Source organism: Epargyreus clarus, unplaced genomic scaffold (assembly GCF_041222505.1).
Source record: "Epargyreus clarus isolate Ecla_fem2 unplaced genomic scaffold, WU_Ecla_fem_2.2 ptg000026l, whole genome shotgun sequence".
Classification (NCBI taxonomy): Eukaryota; Metazoa; Arthropoda; class Insecta; order Lepidoptera; family Hesperiidae; genus Epargyreus; species Epargyreus clarus.
The window spans coordinates 1,710,468-1,733,294 of NW_027332233.1; the positions used below are offsets into that span (position 1 = coordinate 1,710,468).

General features: G+C 37.7%; 1 protein-coding gene and 1 long non-coding RNA gene across 2 annotated transcripts in view; both read left to right on the top strand.

Annotated features, from left to right (window-relative positions):
• Positions 1-22,827, top strand: part of skd (mediator complex subunit skuld) — an 89,366-nt gene that overhangs the window by 18,073 nt on the left and 48,466 nt on the right. The window contains exon 2 of the mRNA XM_073087943.1: positions 10,854-11,157. Within this exon, the coding sequence (XP_072944044.1) occupies positions 10,854-11,157 (304 nt within the window). The remainder of the gene's footprint in view (positions 1-10,853; positions 11,158-22,827) is intronic.
• Positions 20,347-22,627, top strand: LOC140753495 (uncharacterized). Its single transcript, XR_012103576.1, has 2 exons — positions 20,347-21,192; positions 22,276-22,627. It is a non-coding gene; the product is annotated as an uncharacterized LOC140753495 (long non-coding RNA).

Consider the following 22,827-nt stretch of genomic DNA (forward strand, 5'->3'; position numbering starts at 1 on the left):
AATCTGAAATCTGTCTTGTATAATATCCTTGTCAAAAACAAGACTGGTCCATGTGAAAAGGGTCATATGATACGAACAGGATAATAGAATTTCGTTGTCGTCGAATGTCGTGTTATTTGTCCTTATTCTTACATAAAAATATTTGCTATTAAAAATTCATAAGTTATTTATATCTGAACACTAACTGAGAGTAATATTATTTAGCCGCATGCCTAAGGCCGCGGCTTAGTGGACCGCGTCAGCATTACATAACGCGCGGTTAAAAAAACTAGGGCAGATCCTCAAAATTCTAGATGTACGGCCATGCGAGTTCGTTGACCGCGCCCGCCCCGCTCGCCGTACCGTTAGCTGAGCGCGCTACCTGTACCCTGTACCCTTCACCCTCGCCCAGGGTGAGCCGACTTCACCACTCTCTTTTTGGTCTATTTACAACGCCAGGTTCTTACTCTTGTTCACAGCTATGGTTTTGTATACGTGAGACCGGTGCCGGTGGGACGTTTTTTCGTTATTTCGGCAAAGGAAGCAAAATGAGAGGTAGCTCGCAGACAGCTTTTTGGTTTGTTTGTACTTTTTTTCGGCACTCGATTGTAAGGACGAGAAATATGAAGTATGTGCTAAAAGCAAAGTATGTATTAGAAATATAGTTTTTCGATGTACCTACCAAGTGACTTTAATACTTGACGATTACAATCATTCCTTCGTTTTACAATATTCCACTACAATTCCGTCAATGTACATCCTAATACCTCCTCTACACTATACGTGCATAACTTCATACCGTCACTTAATTATACATAGGGGCCTTGGAAGCTTAGACGTAGGCATTAATGATGTGCCGAGTCGGCCATTTTTGGTATTCGAGTACTTTAGTACTCATATAAAAAAGAATCGAGTCAGTACTCGAGTCCAAAGTATTCACAAAGTACTCGAGTACTTTGCACAACATACAGTCCAATAGCACGGAAGAGAAAAAAAAAAAAAAAAACGCCACTCACTACACAAAAGTTAAACAAGTTTTTACTTGTACGAGTATCATCAGTATTCGAGTATTACTGGTACTCGAGTATCACTATTGGTACTCGAGTATGCGAGTTTATGTAAGTACTCGAGTACTGACTCGAGTCGACCTGACTCGGCACATCTCTAGTAGGCATCTAAACTGATTGTGTCCTACGGCTAATGTTCAATTTACCGGAGGCCGTTTGATGGAGCATTCCGGCTAGATAATCCAGAAAGCCTTCAATCCTGATTACGTGCCTACAACGGCATGCATTAGTGATACGATGCTACCAAGTCAGGCTTAGTGTTAATAGCATGCGAAAACAGCTTTTGTACCCTTACGACTACTTACACGTTTAAGTGGGTCACGTAATATAAACACTGATTAAATAAAAGCTTTTAGTGGTATATTTGTCCTAAATTGTTCTTATTAAGATGTCTTTTCAGATTCGTTTAGAAATCGTATAGCAAGTTTTTTTTATGGAAAAGCAGTGTTAAATGTTATGCATTCATCACTTTACAAGTACTGTATAAACCCAGCCTAATGAATTATTTTCACATATAAATAGTTTATCGACCCGCACACCTAATTGTCAAGTTAATAATTCGACTTGATTATGACATCATAAAGGCTTTTAAACAATAGCTCGCGAACACATTGTGCGACAACACGATGTCGGCAGTCAGCACATCGGAACATCGTCGCCGCTACTCGTTGTCAACAGCTATACTGCCTGTACACATGAACATTTGTACCTTACGACACCGTTATATGAATACGACGGATTCACGACTAATTCCCTGCGAAGAATTACGTCTTCTTGTTCTGATTTATATTGATTATTTTTAGATTTTTTTGCGTTGTATGCTCAAGGTCTCTGTAGATAAAAGGAGTTATTCGTGCCTAGCTGTGGACAAAAAAGAGATGTAAGCAACTTTTAGTAGATTTATTGTCCCTTAATACACAATTGCAATATTTTGATTACTTTTTGAGAACAATATGAAAAGAAGTATTTTATACAAATTTTAAATGTGTGTGTTTTGCTTTAGTTTGAGAAGAAAGCCTTATGCAAAAGCGTTATGAGTATTATAACACAAAAATTGTCGTTTTTTATGATGTTTGTCTTTGTCGTAAACATTAAATGTTTAACCAAAGAGTTACCGCGAACTTGTATGACTCAGTTGACAATTGACGACCTTGCCTATTGAAGATGTAATGAATTGACAGGAAACTACACGGTTAATTTCAATATGCTGAAATCGAATCATTTTCAATAAAACTTACTATACTTTGTGGATTTCCAATGTCGTATTTGTAGGAAATGAATAAAATAATTCATGACATCATTCATAATGTGACGTATTGTACTCCACACGTATATTATACATATATCTTTATTTTTGGAAAACCGCAAATAAACAATTCGTTAACAATACCCCTCAAATCAGAGGAAACTTACTACAATCAAAACAAGTGACTCTGATGAACAAAACGATGCAATATGCGCAAACAGCAAAACAAAAGAAGTAATTAAGTGGATCATTAACTCGTTTATGAAAAAATAAATAGATGAGACGGGCTTGTAACGTTTGATAACGTTAAAATTATATTTGTAATTCACGTAAGATCGTCCAGTACTGAAGTCGTAGTCGATTAGAATTTTCATAATTATTGTATCAACAACATGGTAGCTCGGTGCGTGCCTCACCGGGGCCTGACCTCACCACCGATCGGCGGCGCGTGCCTGCGAACGCGTTAGGCGCATAACAATTTAGCGTTTGTTCCTGCATTAATATGAGACGTTGGCTTTACTCGTATTGTTGTTAGGGAGCACACCGAGACACCCGCCGTAATTAAGGCCTTCTATTTAAAGGTATGAACTGCTGTTCGACACTCACGTCGTTGTTTCGTTTCGTCCTCGTAGCCAAAGCATTCGCATTCGTTTAACAATTTATGATTCTCGTCGATAAAACGAAACATTCCTGATAATAGTTTCGTTGTAAATATTTTCTTAAGAAAAATAACCTTTGGTGTAAGATTGTCTTCCCATTTCTTTGATAATTTATTTGAATTTGAGATGTTGACATGATTACATATTTACATTTGGTAATCAAAGACTAAAATATCGTTACATTCATTATGTTGTGCCTACTAATATTTCATTGTATAATCCATTGAAATATTTCAATTCCGCCCAAACCCTTTGAAGTTCCAGCGCTGTGTAATCTGAATCTCCTAGGGTCAGGGGTAATAGTTTTATCATAATATTAGCTCAAATAACTGTACAGTTCGGTAGCGTGTTTATTGTGCTGCTATCTCTGTCGCACGTGCTGCCACCTCGTAAATTAGAGCGAGTGAGCGATATCGGGTAGTAAATGTCTAGTCGCTAGATGCCGCCCACTCGCCCCAAGTAACATGGTAGTAGTTGTCGAAAGAATGTGTTTTACGATCCAGCTCATTGTATGAAGTTATATCGGCACATTAGCGCCGCCTACCATTCAAATGATCCTTGTATGATATTTAATGAATATTAAAAATCTGACTTACTGAGATTTCATCCTAAGGTAAACTATACTACCATAAAATTGTTTCAACCCAGCTTGGTAATATGAAGTGGGCCAATTAGAATCAATTCTTTGTAAATAAGGTTTGTGGTGATAAAATTCAAATTTAGAACACTCGTGCCTAACCCTGGTTAATGCTAATCATGACCTAAATCTCCTAGACGCCTAGTCGCCTGTGTTGTTGTCGTTACCAAATCGTGCAGTGCGTAAACGTATTAGATTAAAAAATTCGGTGAAACCTGAACTTTTAACCGGGTCATGCAAAAACTGCTCCTTTTTACGCCAGTATCACAAGTGAGGATTTGTTTTGTGAAGAAGTCGTGATTACCAGCAATATTTCAATATTTGTCAATGTTTCATTTAAATTATTGTCGTTATTCTTTTAAAAAAGCTTACTTATCTCATCCGTGGCCTGCAGTGACCTAGTTTCCTTCATTGAGGTTGATAATGGATAAATAATTAACAACAATTTATTTTGAACGTTTTACATATTCAATAATGTGTCACATATATTGTTACCTCCCACTCCTATAGCTGCGGCAAGCAATAGTTGTGGCATAGAATAATAAATAAGTATTGTTTACTTTTCTATGGTTGTGTTTATTGTATTCAGCTATAGACAAGAACACGATCGTTTCAACTCTGTCTGCAATATTCGTCTAGAGAGTGGGTTGACCAAACAAAGTTGTAACTGAATAAGGCTTCCATCGTGTACTACTTTTGAGTTGAGCAAGATATCAAATTGCCTCTTGTTTGAGAGTTGTGTACGTATGTAGTCCGGAACCTTGAAGTGAAACTAGAAAACGTGTACCTTAACTGCTAATTCTACATTGTTTATAACTCGCAACGATATCTAGTTTAGATAACGGCGTCGAGTTTGATCGTGGCGAAATGGAAACATTGCCTTTTGTACGTTACATGTCTTATCTCGATCGCTGATTTACGTTGCCTTATACCGCTCGGAGACGCGTAGTAACAGTACCACTCGGTACTTCGCTTTTGCGACGCCATCATCGATTGGATTTTGCACTTAAAGCGACAGTCAACGGTATAACTTCATTGGTAAAGGTTACATTCGTCCGTAACGATGGTGGCGCTTCCATGCTCCGGGTGAAATGTAACGCGCAATACATAATAATGATGAGGTTTGCGGAAGTGTACGACGCGCGCGGCTCACGTCACGCACGCGTGTGTAATGCCGCTTCCAAGTCGATAGATGGATGGCGAAGTGGCTTCTTGACGATTGAAGAACTATATCCATATTCAGTATCCTCAAGCGTCCAAAAGAGTTACGCCAAATGACAAATGCTAAAAGAACTGTAAAGTAAACGGCGAAGTAACTTGACAAGTATATAACTTCACATTATAGAAATTAGTTGACATTTTATTCTTTATTGTAAGTGATACATTATTTACATGACATAATCGATGATTTTGCATGTAGACAAAGGCTTGACATTAAATAGATCAATGCAACATAGTCATAGACCTCAGCTTGACGTCATATCATGACTGGCTTCTGTTCTTGTTTGCAAACATGGCTGTTATGCAATTTAAAAATGCGAATACGATTATTACAGAAGGTTAAATGTCATTGACGCTGAAGGCCGCACCATTCGTTTGTTCATAAAACTGCAGTCACGTAATTGGTCACTCACTGTAAGCGACTTGACGGCACAGATGATGATTGCAGCCACCTTTTGTTTCTGTATTATACAAACACATTAGTAAAATCTCGCAAATATTTATATCCTATTCTTATTCTTCCTGTATTTTAGGTTCGTCGACCCAAATCTAAAGGGAAATTTAAATTTAAACAAGAGATTTTGAGTTTGCAAGTCTTGTACATTCTTTTATTATTTTATTTTGTATTGTTATTTTGGTTGATATATAGTGGCTAAGATTTTGAAATAATGGAAAATTAGAAAAGAAAGTATTTTTATAGTACGCACGTGACGTCACAGATCAAAAATGCAGTAGCGAAGTGCAGGGCCGGTGGCGGCGCGCGGCGCACGCGCATCTCGTCACCGCGCGATTGTTTACCCCGCTCGTAACGTAACTGCGCGGTTGCCGCGCCGCGCTCGCCTCCTCTCACTTTCGCGCCAACCCTCCCGCTCGCACCGCATACGCCCGTCCCGCTCGCACACGCCGCCTAGCGGTGTTCGACTTTTTTGGCCGTGCAGTTTTTTCCCTTCACGGTTTTGCTACATTTGCCCGCTTACGGACCCACATTGTTTACAGTAAACTGTTAATTGTACGTAACGTCGCTGCCTTATTTCGCTGTGGAGTTGACTTACTGGACTACCTTAATGACCCCGTAATAACGACATCCTATAAATTAAACCCTATAAGAGAAGTAAACATGTAACATAGCGTATTCCTACAACTGACATAAAATTATTATTGATGTGAATTTTATATTAGTACCATCTGTAGATACTAATATAAAATTATGATATTCATGACATATTTTCTTGAAGTTTGTTAATTTTAAAGGGGAGATCAGCAACCATCGGCGGCGCGGAGTAGTTCGCAAATGGGTCAAGTTTGTGTATTTCATAAATAGAATGCGGTTGTTTGTTCTAAAAATTTTAATGTTAAGAGTTTATTCTCGGAAGTTATTTTACTGCAGTATCGGCGGCCGCGCTCCTGTCGCTCCAGTGAAATGTAAAGATCGACTTTGTTTGTTATTATTATCTGTTTATAACCGAAGTTTATTTTACTTCCTAATTTGTTACAAAACGTTTTGTTTGAAGTTGTTTGACATACAACCACTGAAAATTAAAGTCAGTGGCGTAATTTAAGTGGTTTAATTGAAGTTGCATCTAATGTATTTTTAGTCTTTTCATGTCATTTGCAAACGTAAATATACCTACCTACATAAGTACTTACGCTACAGGTACATTTATAAATAAATGTTAATCTTTTTATTTTCGTTTTGGAACAGACAATATATCAGGAGAAAATTAATGTGTCAAAAACATAATCTTGCTGCGATCTCAATTGATACATTATTTGGAACCTATTATTCCAAGAAAACAGTATGTTGTGAATAAAATATATCGGGAACATGTCGATTATAATATTGTTTACGTAGTGTCTTCGTCGCCAGCGGATAAACTTCTTCAGCGACACGAGGCTTAGCCTCGTTTGACTCCCGGCTCAAAGGCCCGCTAAGTGCTGTAACTCGCTGTACGACCGGTCACGGTCTCAATTCCCGAGTTAGTCCCGTTCTATCCGGGTGTTATCCGCTCGCCGCACCCGCCCGCCGCTCTGTACACATTTTAAATTCAAATAACCGCAGATTTTCCAACAAACTTCTGCACTACGATCTCGCAGCTTTGTCGGGAAATATTTTAGCGAGATATCCCATTTTGTCCCGCTGCTCCAATAGTATCTCTCTTTGAACTTCATTGCGATCTATTGACCTCCTCGTACCGTATTGCAAAGCCATTAGTGGCGTAAAAAGACATTTGTTGAGGGGTTTCCATGCACTTTTAGGAATCCGCCTTGACGATAGTAGTCCCTGTCTCCATAAAGTTGTCTACACTAAAGTATCGACTTTTAACAATTAATTTGTTTGAGAACTTGTATAAGATTCATATTTTCTCTCGTAACAGTCTCTGAGTGTGGAACATTACTATTTTAATTCAACATTCAAATGTGAAGTCGTGACAAGTCGACCGTTCTACATACTGCTCGGTGCGTCGATTCAGTTACCTATACCAACTTTCTAGTTCCTGGTGTCAACGATAGACTCGAGTCTCAGCTTACGTCTAACGTTACAACTCAACGGTACAGACGACAATCACCACACTTGCCGCCTCTGTTATTCGAGTGTTCATAGCAGAGCCTGCCACCATTGTACCGCTTTACTATCGTCAGAATTTTTACCATGGTGCAATTGAGGTAACGGAGTTAACGTGGAAGCGTGTGATTTTTTAATGGCGGCATGTCGTCACGTCACACAATAGAAAGTGAAGCGGTCGCGGGCGCATCGGGCGTTAGAAAGCGGCCGGCCTCCGCCGCCGCCCGCCCGCCGGCCGGCACCGGCCCGCGCACGCCGCGCATTCTTTGCGCGCCCGCCGCCACGAGCGCACATCGACAACATTATAAATATCCCACTGCTGGATAAACTTGTTCTCTATTGCTGTGTGAAAGTAAAATTAAACTCCACACTATTGTAATGCTCATTAGCAGGTGTGTCACTCGAGAGAACGGGCATTTTTATGATTTCATTATGTAGATCGGTCTAGCTTATTATACGGGTCAAGAACTTGGCAATCCGCTAAACCTATTGGAGTGATATGCCAATCAGCCTGTATTGGATATCAAGAGCGGTTATCGAGCCTTGACATCCCTTATCATTAATTGTCGTTTCATGTAAATACTACTGCGTTCATGAGGTGCAAGAGGAATTTACAATTATGTAGCTTATCTTTATTTGCGAATTACAAAATTTTGTTTTTACTGTCGTAATATTTTTATGAATAAATTCTACACAATACACATTGTGATATCATTTAATTTTGAGTCCTAAGATAAAAGGACTATAGCTCTTGCCTTTTTTATCTGGTCCGCGAATGCAACACCATAATAACGACCAATTTTGTGTGCTAACTATATTGTTATATGTGTAAACTAAACAGCGTATAAAGCGAATCAATCCGCCATACCGTCCTAAGTAGCGACAAGGCGTAACCCTCATTCGGGCGCTAAGACTAAACTCGTTTCGTCCCGGCGCGCCGCCCCTTATCGCGTTAGGTCGATGCGACCCCACGCGCCGCGTCTGCCAGGTGTGGACTGGGACTGGAGGACCCCCTTCCGCTGCAGATGGTGGTGTCGCGGGAAGAGGTCCATTGACCCTTGAATGGCGCGCCATTAAATATTGAACGCCGAGCGACACGAAGACAATATGCGGTTTGGCGGACGCTCAGCCCTCAATAACGTTTTTGTGCCTAGTAATTACGTTCGACGTGCAGTAAACGATACACAGCCGCCTCTACTTGCCCGTGCACGGATTTTGTTCACGTTTTGCAATTGTAATTTGACAAAACATATAATGTTACCTCGCACTGATGTTACCTGAGTTGTAACTTATGTTTCGTAAAAGGTATCCTTGCAACGAAAGTCTTAATACATAATGTCTTAACAAGTAGTCTTAATACTTAACAATGTGGTCTTAATACACAATGCAATAATACTGGAAATTTCTTGGTAATTTAAATTGATGTCATTTAAGTTCTACTAACTCAACAATACATTTTGGATTCTTTTATTTCTTAAATCTTTCGCAGCAAATCCTTAAATATTATTGCGGAGCCCAGGGAACTATTTAAGTTAGTTTCATTCTTAAAATCTAAAAGATCTTTCAAAGAACTTGGAAAAGTATTATTGTATTGTGTATCACAAAAACTCTCACGATATTTACACCCCCGGAGGGAAGGGGAGTTTCGGTGGGACCGACAAGGGTCGTTCGGTTTCGTAGCCCGAAGCTATCAGTCAGTCACATGCAGAATTTACACCTCGCGAGCTTGTTTAACGACTTTCCGATTCGCATCTTGTGTTTTAACGTAAAATCATGCTTCAATTGGCATTTTCATTCACATGCTATGCTTAACGACTATTCTACTCAGAACAGGGCCAATTTCTTGGTTAAACTATTTCATATTTGGGCCAATAAGTAACATTACATTAAGGCCAATAAGTTACATTACATTTGTAGTTGAGTAATGATCGTTTTGGGAAATGTTTATAACAATTTCTACATGCGTCGATAGTAGTACCTACTATTAGCCATGCGCTATAATAAGTAGAATTGCAGACCTATCAAGCCTTACTTCGTTGTATTTAAAATATATTTAACGCATAACATAATAAATATTCTGTTTCCCCAAGCGTACGTAATCCATAGTGCCCAGAAGCCAGACGGTGGTAGTGGTCGGTGGCGGGGCGCTGGGTCGCCGGGTGTATGACCCTCAACATTTGCATATCCAAGGTCGGAGCCGGCCCGCACTGCAGCACCTGCCGCCCATTCCGCGCTCTGTGTCCCTTACGTCCTGTATTCCTGGCGAAGACACGGTACATTAGCTTTTTGCGTGGGAAAGCTTTAATTCATATTCTGGATAGGACATGATTTCAGTAATCGGATTCAAATTAATTAGAGTATTTCTTTTATGACCTTAAAACTATTAGTCAAATACTATACTTTTAACTCAAAAACTATTACAAATCTACATTTAAATTATTGTTTTCAATGTGTATTTTTAATTATTATCTATGCTTGTTTTCACATAGATATCTACAATATGACAATAGATAAAACTAATCGGGTTATCAAATATACATATTTAGAAGGACTGAGTTTTATAACCGTAATAATGTATGAAATATTTTATAATTATATTACTGTTGTATAAATAACTTATGAACATCACTGCGAATAAAATGGTTTTGTACGAGTAGTATCAATTTTTTTAATGTAAACAAATTAGTACATAAATGGCAAATAATAATTATTTCTTATTATTATTATTAGGAACTAGGAATAGGTAATGCTCGCATTATTAACAGATCATATTCTATTTCCACTAACTATGCCTTATTTGCCTATATATTAAGTGTCGGTTTGTTTGCATAACTAATGTTGCTAGAGACCTGTGGCCACCGGCGAAACTGTCATAAATCGATAATAATGATTATACCGGGAAGAAGCTACGAAGGAAAGTGTTGAGTTCTCTAATCTTCGTTTTTCCTATGCATACATATCATTTGAATGTATGTTAGTAAAGTACTTACTAGCCCATTTGAAGAATATTCATACGTCATCACTATCTCAATTCCTGGTGAATTTATATCTCCCTCATCTTGGGAATCTACATCAAAATATGGAATCCTTTTATGACTACGTTGATATTCTACTGAGTTGAACGAAAATGTAATATGATGTGTGATTTATGAGAATCCGTCAAGATGTGTAAGCGCAAATATGTGAACCGTTAAAACTGAATTTCGTCGACTCTCCTTCTCTGCAATCTTTATTTGGGAATAACCATTTGGTGATCTTTGAATTCTCGGGTAGATTGGTGATAATAGTATTTACTATTATCGTTTCTCCCAATTTATTTCGTAAAGATATAAGTTTTCGTTATGAATTCAAACAATAAAAAATGTATGTAGGTATTTTATCGCACCCAAATGTTGAACACGTTCAAGTAGATTTGTGTGCCCTAATTTTGCTTTCAAAGTGGACAGATATGCTGAAATATTGCTTTTATTGTTATTTTCAGACGGAGCTGTATGGCATAAAATGGCGTAAGCTCGTATGGGGGGAGTCGAGCGGCGGCGGCGATTGCGAGGAGGGGGCGGCGCCGCTGGCGGACCCGGTGATCAGCAGCTACGCGCGCTGCCTCGCCGGCGACATCCTGTGCGTGTGGCGGCGCGTGCCGGCGCCGCAGCCCCTCGACATCGACGTCGGCATGGCCGCGCCGCCGCCGCCGCTCTCCCTCCGCGCCTCCAAGGAGCTCTGGATCTTCTGGTACGGCGAGGAGCCTGACCTCAGCGGGCTCGTCGCACAAGAACTCATCGCCAGCCGTGAGTACTCGTTGATCTGTTTCAAGACTCGTTTTATGACGATGTAAAGTGGAAATGTTTTATAGATTACTTTCAGCAAATATTAAATTTGTACAAGCGTGTACTATTCTTGTCATTGATCTCATGAATAAATAGCGTATTGATATTTTCAATGAAAATCAATCGATCAAAGTAACGTTAACTTAAAACGTGGTTAAACTAAAAATGAATTCAAACAAAATGAACATCATAAACATGACACTCAGCCCTATCAATCCGTTCCGTCGGAATATCCACATGAAATTTTCATATCTACGTTACGTGAAATTGTTATCCAGCAGACTTATAGCTATATAGAGTTATTCGAGTCTCGTCTCGCTCGCGGGCTAATGGCTCAACTTAACAGCTCGTTTAACAAGCTCGGGAGATTTTGTACTATCGGTAACAATTATGGCGCAGATTAAGATCTCGCGATGTCATCCCGTGTACAATGGTCCGCGGCCCAGGAGCGGGAAATTGAGGCGCGTAATTAATGTAATGAATGAACGACGTAAGCATGAGTGGCGCGTTTCCCTCTCGGCTGTATATGAAGCGGATTTGATTGAAATGCGTTTGAAAATCTACTAATATAAAGGTTAGGTTTATGTGTAGGTTTAAAGTGTCTGAATTTGGGACTTATCAACTCTGCAGTTTGTGCAACTTAACTACCGATGATTAAACTTCACATCCTTCACGACACGGCTGGTACAGTTACGGTTGCGCTACATTTTATCATTACGTATGTTTAAAATATGCCATTTTTTTGTACAATTTCCTTGTAATATGATCCAGTTTCAGTACTACCGGTATACTTTGATGCCAGGTATTTAATTATAGTGTTTATTAGTATGCAAAGCCTTGTAGGAGACCAATAAGTAGTCGTACTTACACACTTTACAATATCATGTAAAACGCCACCTCACCTACTAAGAAAGAAAATTTCTTATATCATCTACAAAGAGCCATTGTTAAAGTGGCGTAATTGAGTGGGACTTTGATACAATTAATTATTATACTTATCGCATTATTTGTTGTATACTTTCAATAGATAGTGATTGATAAACATGACAACAAATCTTTTCGATTTTAAAATTAAGGCAAATACTGCTTAATGTGTCGTTGGTTAGAATAATAAAATATTAGTTACTCATTGCAAAATGAAATAAAAAAAAACATCATAGTATTTATACTTTTGGCATCAAAGCGCGTGTAACCAACTGTCTACGACATCTAGGGCCGACTGTAGTAAGATCATTTTCCCATAAGGTACTCATTTAGAATATAACTCAGGTAAGACCTATTAATACTTGAGATTGACCTATCATGAAGTGTCCATTTTGCTAATTCCGTAGCATAATCAAACATCCTTCCACTCTGAAATCCGATTAATACACAAAGCATTTTGCTTTTGATTCGTCTGAATAAGAAGGCAGGTTGTATTCTCCGATAATCCATTATGATCGGTACAAAGGTAGTCGAATGAGATGTTCAATTCTCGGCGAGCGCGGCTGGGCGCGTGGGCGGGCGGCGACGAGGTTCAATAATTTTCAAATGCTTTTTGCTCTCACGACACCTCCACGTTTGTACGGAGTTGGTTGTGATACACATGTTAAATTTGCACGTTTATCCGTACAAAATCCTTGTACATGTAACAGTAGAGTACAGTAGAGTACTTCGCCATTCGAAAATACGACGCCACCACCGCCACACCCATTTCTGTCATATATTGAGTGTTGTTGGGTTTTGGTTATAATGTTGTGGTAAGGGACATACTTACTCAAAGCGTGCTATTTGGCAATCTCAGGATTAGCAACATATCTGAGACTGAACTTAGGGAGAAGTAACTCAATTTTGAAATCGATTACAGATATCACTAAGTAGCTGTGACCACTAAAACAGATGCAGTGCATGCTCGTTTGCTACTCATACTTCAGCAACAGAATTTTGTGCTTTGGCCGGTATTATTTTATCTATACCATTTATTTATTTACCATATTTGTTTTCTATCGGCATTTGTTCGATAATGGTGGTATAATACGCGATGGCTAATTTGCCTGTGCATCATCTATATCTAATTTATTTAAAGAGGGTGTATGGGTGTATGTACGTACATACCAGCTTGAGCGCTTCAACGCAATTCTCTGGGGTAGCGATACGGTATGGCTTCAGTTAAGAGTCCTGTCCTATTTTGGGGTTTGTGATACCCATGGGTTACCATGACCAGTTAACATAAAATGGTTTCATTCAACATAAAATGGAGGAATTGTATGGCGTGGTTTCAGATTTGATAAATTAAAAACCAATTGTAATTTCTCTTCCATATTATCATTGGCCTAATTTCACTAATGTTGCTCTATCTCTTCTGCTTTATGTTAATGTCAGTATCTTTTAGGGTTTTATTTGCTTTCATTATTCATTCAAATCAAAATAAAGGTTGCAAATGAAAGTAAAAGCTCATTTAGACTACCAAATATATAACGCACCATAAAATTAGGCACTGAAAGTTAGCAACACCATAAAATGGTATCTCAGTATCAGCGAAGTGGCTCCTATCGCGATAGTATTAAGTCACCAAGTTGCTGCCAAGTTCAACGGCATGTACACTATTGTAGTCTTTATTATGTCACACTGAAAGCGTATAATGGCGTTTGTATCGAACAGATGTTTCGAATTGGATTGGCTGAGTTACAAGAAAAGTTTGGAATTGTACACTGAGAGCGGAAAGCTCGCGAGGAACCATCTCGCTCGTGACTCAAACAGGTGGTTCCGTATCTTTATATAGTTTGCGACGTACAAAAACTTATTCGCTACGACCCGACAATGCGAAGTACTCTTCGAGTTTTATTGTTAGATAGTTGAGTTCTGACTTTTGTTTATACGCGTGAAATTTGTGTTTTATGTTTAACGTATCTCTTGTTCATTGTTTGGGGTCTTAGAGAAATTCGTAAACGTGACGTTTGCGTACGTACGTTACATTATTGTGTCGTCTTTAGATACCTATATAATTTTGCGTGTCTTACGTGACATATTTCATAAATACAAACATTGTATGAATGTATTAATTTCCACTAAAACTTAATATTATTAAATCTTTACACTTCTAATATAACTCTGTTTACCTGATGTACTCTACAATTTTGACCCGCCTGAAGTCAAATTATTCATCAATCACTGTTTAATATGCGTTACGGCCTCCACTCACCGGGTTTGACAGAACATGCCGCTATTCGTCGAAAGGCGTGAAAGAGATCGATAAGCTAGGTAAACAATCGAATCATTAATGGCTTACACGCTCCCAACGCCTCTGCCAACAATCTGCACGCGAGTCATCGACCTCATAATATTTATACGTTGACCACAATGCGTTTTGGCAGCGGCCGGCGCGATACCGCTAAGAATCAATTGTTCTAATTAGAAAATGCAAATCCCTCGATTGGCCAACGCGTGCCCACGGATTTAATAGCCACGGAACACGCATCTCTGCGGCACTACCGGCCCGATGCGATTAAAACTTACATCGCATTGAAGCTTAGAGAGAAAGTCAATGATGTTATATAGCCTTAAACAGAGATTCCGAAATAATCTCATTATATAATTTTAGTAATGGTTACATTGCTTTTGTTTTAGAAAATAGTATACGTTAACATAATGAAAGTTTAATAAGACGAATGTACCTAAACTAAATGTAGATTCTGTCAATATTGCTGATTTGGTAACATAATATTATTCGTTATGTATCGTTATTATGCACTCACATTACGATATAACGTAATTCTTGCGCTATGCGAAAATGAAACACACAAAGATGAAGCAAATATTTAAATAATTTACACAGATGACTAACAAATCTCATTGTTATCAAACAAAATTCACCGTAGTTTTCCTCGTCGCGTGTTCATATGAGCGGCGCGCGCGCAGCCGCCGCCGCCAAGTTCACGCGAGTGCGACCGATTCCCAAAATAGATCGTGACATAAATCTACATAAACGGACTTTATTTTGGTCGCTGCCCGTTGTGTTCGCCTCTTACCTTATGAATTTTCTTCGTGACGTCATCCCTTTTCTTTGCACATGTACGCTCCGTCTTCATGTTGCAACTAAAACAAAATTTAGCTCGCTCGCGCGCTAAAAAGAAAACGCGGGAAATTCTCGCGTACCTATTGGCTGTCGACCGCGGTTCTATAAATTCGATTGGGCGAGCAGATATCTCGCGATTGGTGCACGCAACAATAACAACAAATGCGCTTAATAATCCACGGCATCTACTTTCAATGTTTCTTCACTTGTTACGTTATGTTTTGCTTATGTGTACACAGTTCCAAAATTTACTGGTCTTTCCACGTAATATCTAATTCAATACAAAATAACAGTTAATCTCTCAATTGTTACATGAATAGTGCAAGAGGTATTTCCTTGTACGTTTTCCTTTCCTTAAATAAACATTTGCGGAACGACACACGGCGACCTCACTCACTATGAATACTTTATTCTTACCGGCGGGGTGTCTATTTCAGGGCTGCACAGGTATCTGTGTCAGGTCAGGGCGGCGTCCTTGTGCACACGGGTTTGGGTCTACTTCGCGTCGCATCGTGGTATTGACCGGCGTACTATCAATGATTGCTTTAACCTTGCATTTCTATTAACCTACAAGCTAATCGGTGGCTTTTGAAGTCCAACGTCAAGGGACATTATCGACCCGTTTATTTCTCACTAGTATAGGATTCACACCAACGATGATTATCGTTTCAGGTGTGGTCGGTCCATTTCCTATGAACATGGGCAGTTAGTAACGATAGCGTTATGGAAAGCTCTCCAACACGTCATATGGGTTTTCTCACGATCATGGCGGTTTTCATACACCATTAATGAAAGTGACAAATCTCTTCTCACCTTTGATTTTCCTTATTTACATAATACGGAAAATCGGAGGTTCCCCGGATGAGAAGCGGGTTCTAAAGCAGAGGGTTTCTTAATTCGTACCTACTTACTACCCACTTGGCATCAACTGAATGATGAATATCTTAGCAAAATTTTGCAGTCTCTTTTGTAGTCAGCGTTGCCGTAGTGGAGTCGCCCTGTATCTAATACAGGCCTGTATTAGTTCCCATTCCGCGGTCGTGACCGTCGTACATTAATTGTTTTAACCTTGCGATCTAATTTAGTTTATAATTATTCAGTGGCTTGCTCCGAGTTAACCTTACCATCCGATACTATTCCTAGCGATGTATCGGCTGATGAGTTAACTTGGGTTAGCAGACCCAATCGGAACTGTGTCACGGCTACGTCCTTGGGGTCGCTCGTGGCTCGTGGTTGCCGCTTCGTGATCGTGACCGTCATCGTATATTGCTTTTGCCTTGCGCTTTATTTAGCATGGAATTCATACCATACCTACCATTAGATCGTAAATTGAAGTATGTGGCTAATAAAAAAGACATTTATTGTCATATAGTAGGTGTACGAGAGTATAGACACAGATAGAGGCGTAAAGTCCAGTTACCTCGCCTCGCTATTTAGAACGAAGCACGTGATGTTTAGTCCAAACATGCTTACGTTTATACTCGGTCAAAAACACTGCTCGTTTCTCCTGTTAGTAAACATTGAAATGTTATTTAAAGATGAAATATAAGAAATAATGTAATTTATAACTTAAAGAAGGAAAATCAATTAATTAAAAGAAATATCAGAAGTTATTAATCTTATTTTTATTTGTGTAATAATAAAGTCATAATTTCCAAATCTGTAACCACGATCGTAAACGACGACGTTCCACAATTAATCGATTTTGTAATAATCGATAAATATATCGGAAAGGCGCGAACCGACAGTAGGAAGTGTTGCGCAACATTCACACCCGAGTGCGAAGTGGGCGTAACAATGTTACGCGTGCGAGCCGCTAAGTGAGGGCGGGTCAACCGAGTGGGGACCTCTTCTCTTCTGTGCTACATGTTGGTCTCCTTTAACTGTTGATGTTCTCATTAAATAGGTTAGATCGTTTTTTATTTGATAGAAAGGCGAAACCAATATGCAGCCCATCTAATGTTTTAATATCTTCACCTGTAATCAACCGCATTAGACCTACTTGATATTAATCACGGAAGCGTTGTTTTTAATTGTAATAAATTGTGTAAAATAAACTACTTAAAAGAAGAAATTAGCCTTATAGTCCAGGAGGAATTGGCGCATGAGTACCGAAAACTATTCCACCTCAATTTTTTTATGCGATCCTCTTTAAATTGTCCTACTGGTGATATAAATGCATGTTGCCATGGGGCAACCCCGTGCCATATTGTTTAAACTGAAATTGTTTAAACAATTGCAAGGAATTGTTATTTTTCAACCGGACAATTTTTTTTTTATATTCTTTATTGAAATACGAATAAAAAAAGTCCTATGACTTTTCACGATAAAGTTAATATTTTTAGAGATATGAATTTTTAAAGGTTCGAAATATCTCAAATTTGGGTACTTTTGACCCATGAGAAATATATTAAAAAAAAAATATAAATAATATCTTTTTTTTAATTCTTTATACAATAGTTAATAATATTCTTAATAGAGACTTTTAAAAATTTTATTGTTTATACCTGTTTTATAATTGTTAATTTCACGCGCTCACAAGTATGCGCCGCTTACCTTTAAGTATCGCCGTCTCTCTCTGACGCATGCGCTGCATCGGCCTCTCTATGTCCTGAATCATTATTTATCATTTATCTTAAAAACTATTAACTTTATCAAGATTGTTAAAGAGAGCAATGTTATTAATAATTAAATTGTCTACAATTTGTTTCTCATAATTTTTTTTCTGAAATCAATTTTACGAAAGTTATTTAAGCATGAATCGGAACATGTAAATAAAATTACTTTTTTATCAGTTTATATTATTTTTTTGTTATTATCATAGTTATTATCATAGAGAGAGACGGCGATACTTAAAGGTAAGCGGCGCATACTTGTGAGCGCGTGAAATTAACAATTATAAAACAGGTATAAACAATAAAATTTTTAAAAGTGTCTATTAAGAATATTATTAACTATTGTATAAAGAATTTAAAAAAAAATATTATTTATATATATATTTTTTTTAATATATTTTTCATGAGTCAAAAGTACCCAAATTTGAGATTTTTCGAACCTTTATATTGGAAGTTAATAAACACATCCCTATTAAAATAATTTAGTTCCTTTTATGCTCACTGGCGGCGCTGCTACTTTATGTTTATCTGTGCTCTTATTCTTTTGACAACTTCACTCTGTTGTAACTAACGCGCAATAAACCGTTTTTTGTTCAATCTATTTTCGGTGTTAATTATTTATATTCCAAGAGGTTATGGGCCGTCCCGTATGCCTAAAATAGATCCGTACGAACAATTATTTATGCAGTAAATATCAGTAAAGTAATTCGCGGTAATTTCCGACATGAATATGTCTAACCTACATATTGAAAAACTCGCCGGGCGAGAAAACTATTCCACGTGGAAGTTTGCAGTTCGATCATATCTTGAACATGAAGATTTGTGGGAGTGTGTTGATTCTACTGGTCAAGTAGATCCTAAGAAAGACATAAAAGCCAAGTCAAAGATAATTTTGCTAGTGGAATCGATAAATTATGTCCACATCGAAAATGCAAAGTCATCTCGTGAGGTATGGAAAAACCTTCAAAATGCTTTCGAGGACTCCGGGCTATCAAGAAAAGTCGGTTTATTAAAAGATTTGATCAACACAACATTGGATAATTGTGTTAGCATCGAGGAATATGTTAATAAAATTATGAGTACCGCATACAAATTACGAAATATTGGTTTCGAAGTTGGAGACGAATGGCTAGGAACACTCATGCTGGCAGGTTTACCGGATAATTATAAACCGATGATAATGGGTTTAGAAAGTTCTAGCATTAAAATTTCGTCAGATTTTGTCAAGACAAAGCTTTTACAGGAGGTGAAAGTTTCTGAGTCTTCAGCGTTCCTTACAAAGCACAAAAACAACTTTAATACCTCTAATAAACACCCTAAAATAAAAGGAAAAGGCCCACGTTGCTACAATTGCAACAAATATGGACATTATAAAAATCAGTGCACTTTGAAGAACAATAGTCAAAATAGTTTTTCAGCAATTTTTTCAGCTTACAACAAAATAAATATAGATGGTACATCGACTCAGGTGCAACAATGCATATGACAAGACGCTCAGACTGGATGTACGATCTGCAGCCATGTCCAATTGACAAAATAATGGTGGCGAATAGTAATGCTGTCTCCGTGCAGAACATGGGTAAAGTAAATATTCAGACCAATGTATGTAAAGATGTGCATCAGATCCAGGTGAGAAATGTTTTATTTATTCCTGAGTTGAGTGCAAACTTGTTATCAGTCAGTCAATTAACTAAAAATGGTTGTAAACTAGAGTTCACTGACATGGGTTGTAATATATATAATGCCAATAAGATTCTCATAGCAACTGCAAAACTGTCTGATAATATGTATAAGCTCGATACTATTACTGGGAATGCTTATGCTGTAACTTGTGAGAGTAACACAAATATAATTACTTGGCATAAAAGAATGGGTCATTTAAATATGTCAGATGTAAAGAGGTTAGAGTCATGTGCTGAGGGTATAAAAATCACTAATAAAGAAGTTGATTCTGTCTGTATACCATGTTGTGAAGCAAAACAAACACGACTACCTTTTCCTCATTCCGGTTCTAGAGCAAAAGCATTGCTCGAGATAATACACACTGATCTATGTGGTCCGATGGAGACATCATCAGCTGGTGGTGCGAAGTACTTCATAACTTTCATAGATGATTACTCCAGAAAAGTATATGTGTATTTTCTAAAGAATAAAATGGATATTAAGTCAGTGTTTCAAAAATTTAAGGAAGAAGTAGAAAATGAGTTAGAAAAGAAAATTAAGATAGTAAGAAGTGACAACGGTAAAGAATATTGTAATAAGGATTTTTCTGATTTTCTAGCAGCTTCTGGCATCAAACATCAAACCAGCACACCGTATACGCCTGAGCAGAATGGTCTGGCAGAACGTATGAATAGGACTTTGGTGGAGCGTGCCAAATGTATGCTTTTCGAAGAAAATTTGAAGAAAACTTATTGGGCTGAGGTCGCAGTAGCGACTGCAGCCTATGTTATTAATAGATCCCCATCACGAGTTTTGGCTGAGGTAACACCTTATGAAAAGTGGACTGGTAAGAAACCAAATATTTCACATTTAAAGATTTTTGGTTGCAAAGCCATGGTACATGTTCCAAAGCAGAATCGTTTAAAATGGGATCGTAAGTCACGTGAATTAATTTTTGTGGGGTACTGTGACAACACAAAGGGATACAGAGTATATGATACTATTAATAAAAAAATGATAATTAGTAGAGATGTAATTTTCATTGAAAACACGGTGAATGTTGATAATATCACACAAGAAAATGTATCTATCCCACAGCATGTTTCAGTCACACTAAACTCAAACACAAACAATAGTTCTAACTCATATAATTGTATAAAAGAAGATGATGAAACAGCATCTGTCGGTGAGAGCTTACAAAGAAATACATCAAATATAACTTTGTCACCCACAAGCGCTGATGCATCATTTGACAGTTGTAACACTAACAGAAATGATGATGAAACATATTACCCCAGTGAGAGTGATGAGAGTGAAAACAATGACAGTTTCGATAGAAACATCACCTTGAGGTCACATCAAAAAGGTAATAATTTTATGTGCATTATGAAAATTTCAGATCCGTTAACTGTTGATGAAGCCTTATCATCTACTAATGCTAAACATTGGAAGGATGCAATGGATGAAGAGTATAAGTGCTTATTGAAAAACAATACGTGGGAGTTGACTGATCTACCAAGTAATAAACATCCTATACCATGTAAATGGGTTTTTAAGACTAAAACAAATGAAAATGGACATATAGTAAAATACAAGGCACGGCTTGTTATAAAAGGATGTTCACAAAAACCAGGAATTGATTATACTGAAGTATTTTCACCAGTGGTAAGATTTGCTTCTTTAAGATATTTGTTTGGCTTAGCAGTTAAATATGATTTGGATATATGTCAAATGGATGCTGAATCAGCTTTTCTTCAAGGTGACATAGGAGAGGAGATTTATATGGTGCAACCCCCTTTATATAAATATGGTAACAAAGTTTGTCGACTTAAAAAATCTTTATATGGATTAAAACAGGCTAGTCGGCAGTGGAATAAGAAACTTGATTTTTCACTTAAAGAAATGGGGCTATTACAGTCTAAATTAGATCCCTGTATATATTATAAAATAGACAATAGTAACTTGATTTTTCTAGCCATCTATGTTGATGATTTAGTATTGTTTACAAATAGTCAAGAGTCAAAATTATATATAAAAAAGAGTTACACAAGAAATTTAAAATGAAGGATATTGGCGAGCTTTGTTATTGTCTTGGTATACATGTAGAAAGAGACAGGAAGAGAAGCATTATATATTTGGACCAAAAGAAATACATACAAGAAGTATTACAAAGATATGGAATGTCTGATTGTAAAACTGTTAAAACCCCAATAGATATGAATTTAAAGTTACAAGAAAACTCAGAAGAAACAATAATTTTACATGATATTCCTTACCAAGAAATAATTGGGTGTCTTTTATATATCTCGCAGGTTACCAGACCAGATATAAGTTTTGCCATTAATATGTTGAGCAAATATAATAATAAACCTGAATTAAAACATTGGGTCGCTCTCAAGAGAGTCATGCGTTACTTAAAAGGTACTCAAGATTATAGACTGAGTTATAGACGGAACTCAAATGAAGCTATGACTCATGGTTACTGTGATGCAGACTGGGCTAGCTCAGAGGATGATCGGCGCTCCTGCACAGGGTACACGTTCTTGTTTCAGGGAGGAACAATCAGCTGGAACTCCAGACGTCAACCTACTGTTGCCCTATCCACTACAGAGGCAGAATATATGTCTCTGGCCTCATGTGTACAAGAAGCTTTGTGGTTAAAGCAGTTCCAAGAAACTTTTTGGCCACAACTCAAGAATGAATCTATGCTTATTTACAGTGATAATCAAAGTTCTATCAAACTTTCAGGTACTGATGGTTATCATTGTAGGACCAAGCACATTGATGTGAGGCACCATTTTGTTCGAGACAATGTACTAGGAGGTGCCATTGATGTTCGATACATACAGACGGATGAAATGGTTGCAGATGCCCTTACCAAAGCAACGTCACACACCAAATTGGCTTACTGTGCAGCGAAGATGGGATTATGTTTAAGGGAGGATATTGGAAGTTAATAAACACATCCCTATTAAAATAATTTAGTTCCTTTTATGCTCACTGGCGGCGCTGCTACTTTATGTTTATCTGTGCTCTTATTCTTTTGACAACTTCACTCTGTTGTAACTAACGCGCAATAAACCGTTTTTTGTTCAATCTATTTTCGGTGTTAATTATTTATATTCCAAGACTTTAAAAATTCATATCTCTAAAAATATTAACTTTATCGTGAAAAGTCATAGGACTTTTTTTATTCGTATTTCAATAAAGAATATAAAAAAAATTTGTCCGGTTGAAAAATAACAATTCCTTGCAATTGTTTAAACAATTTCAGTTTAAACAATATGGCACGGGGTTGCC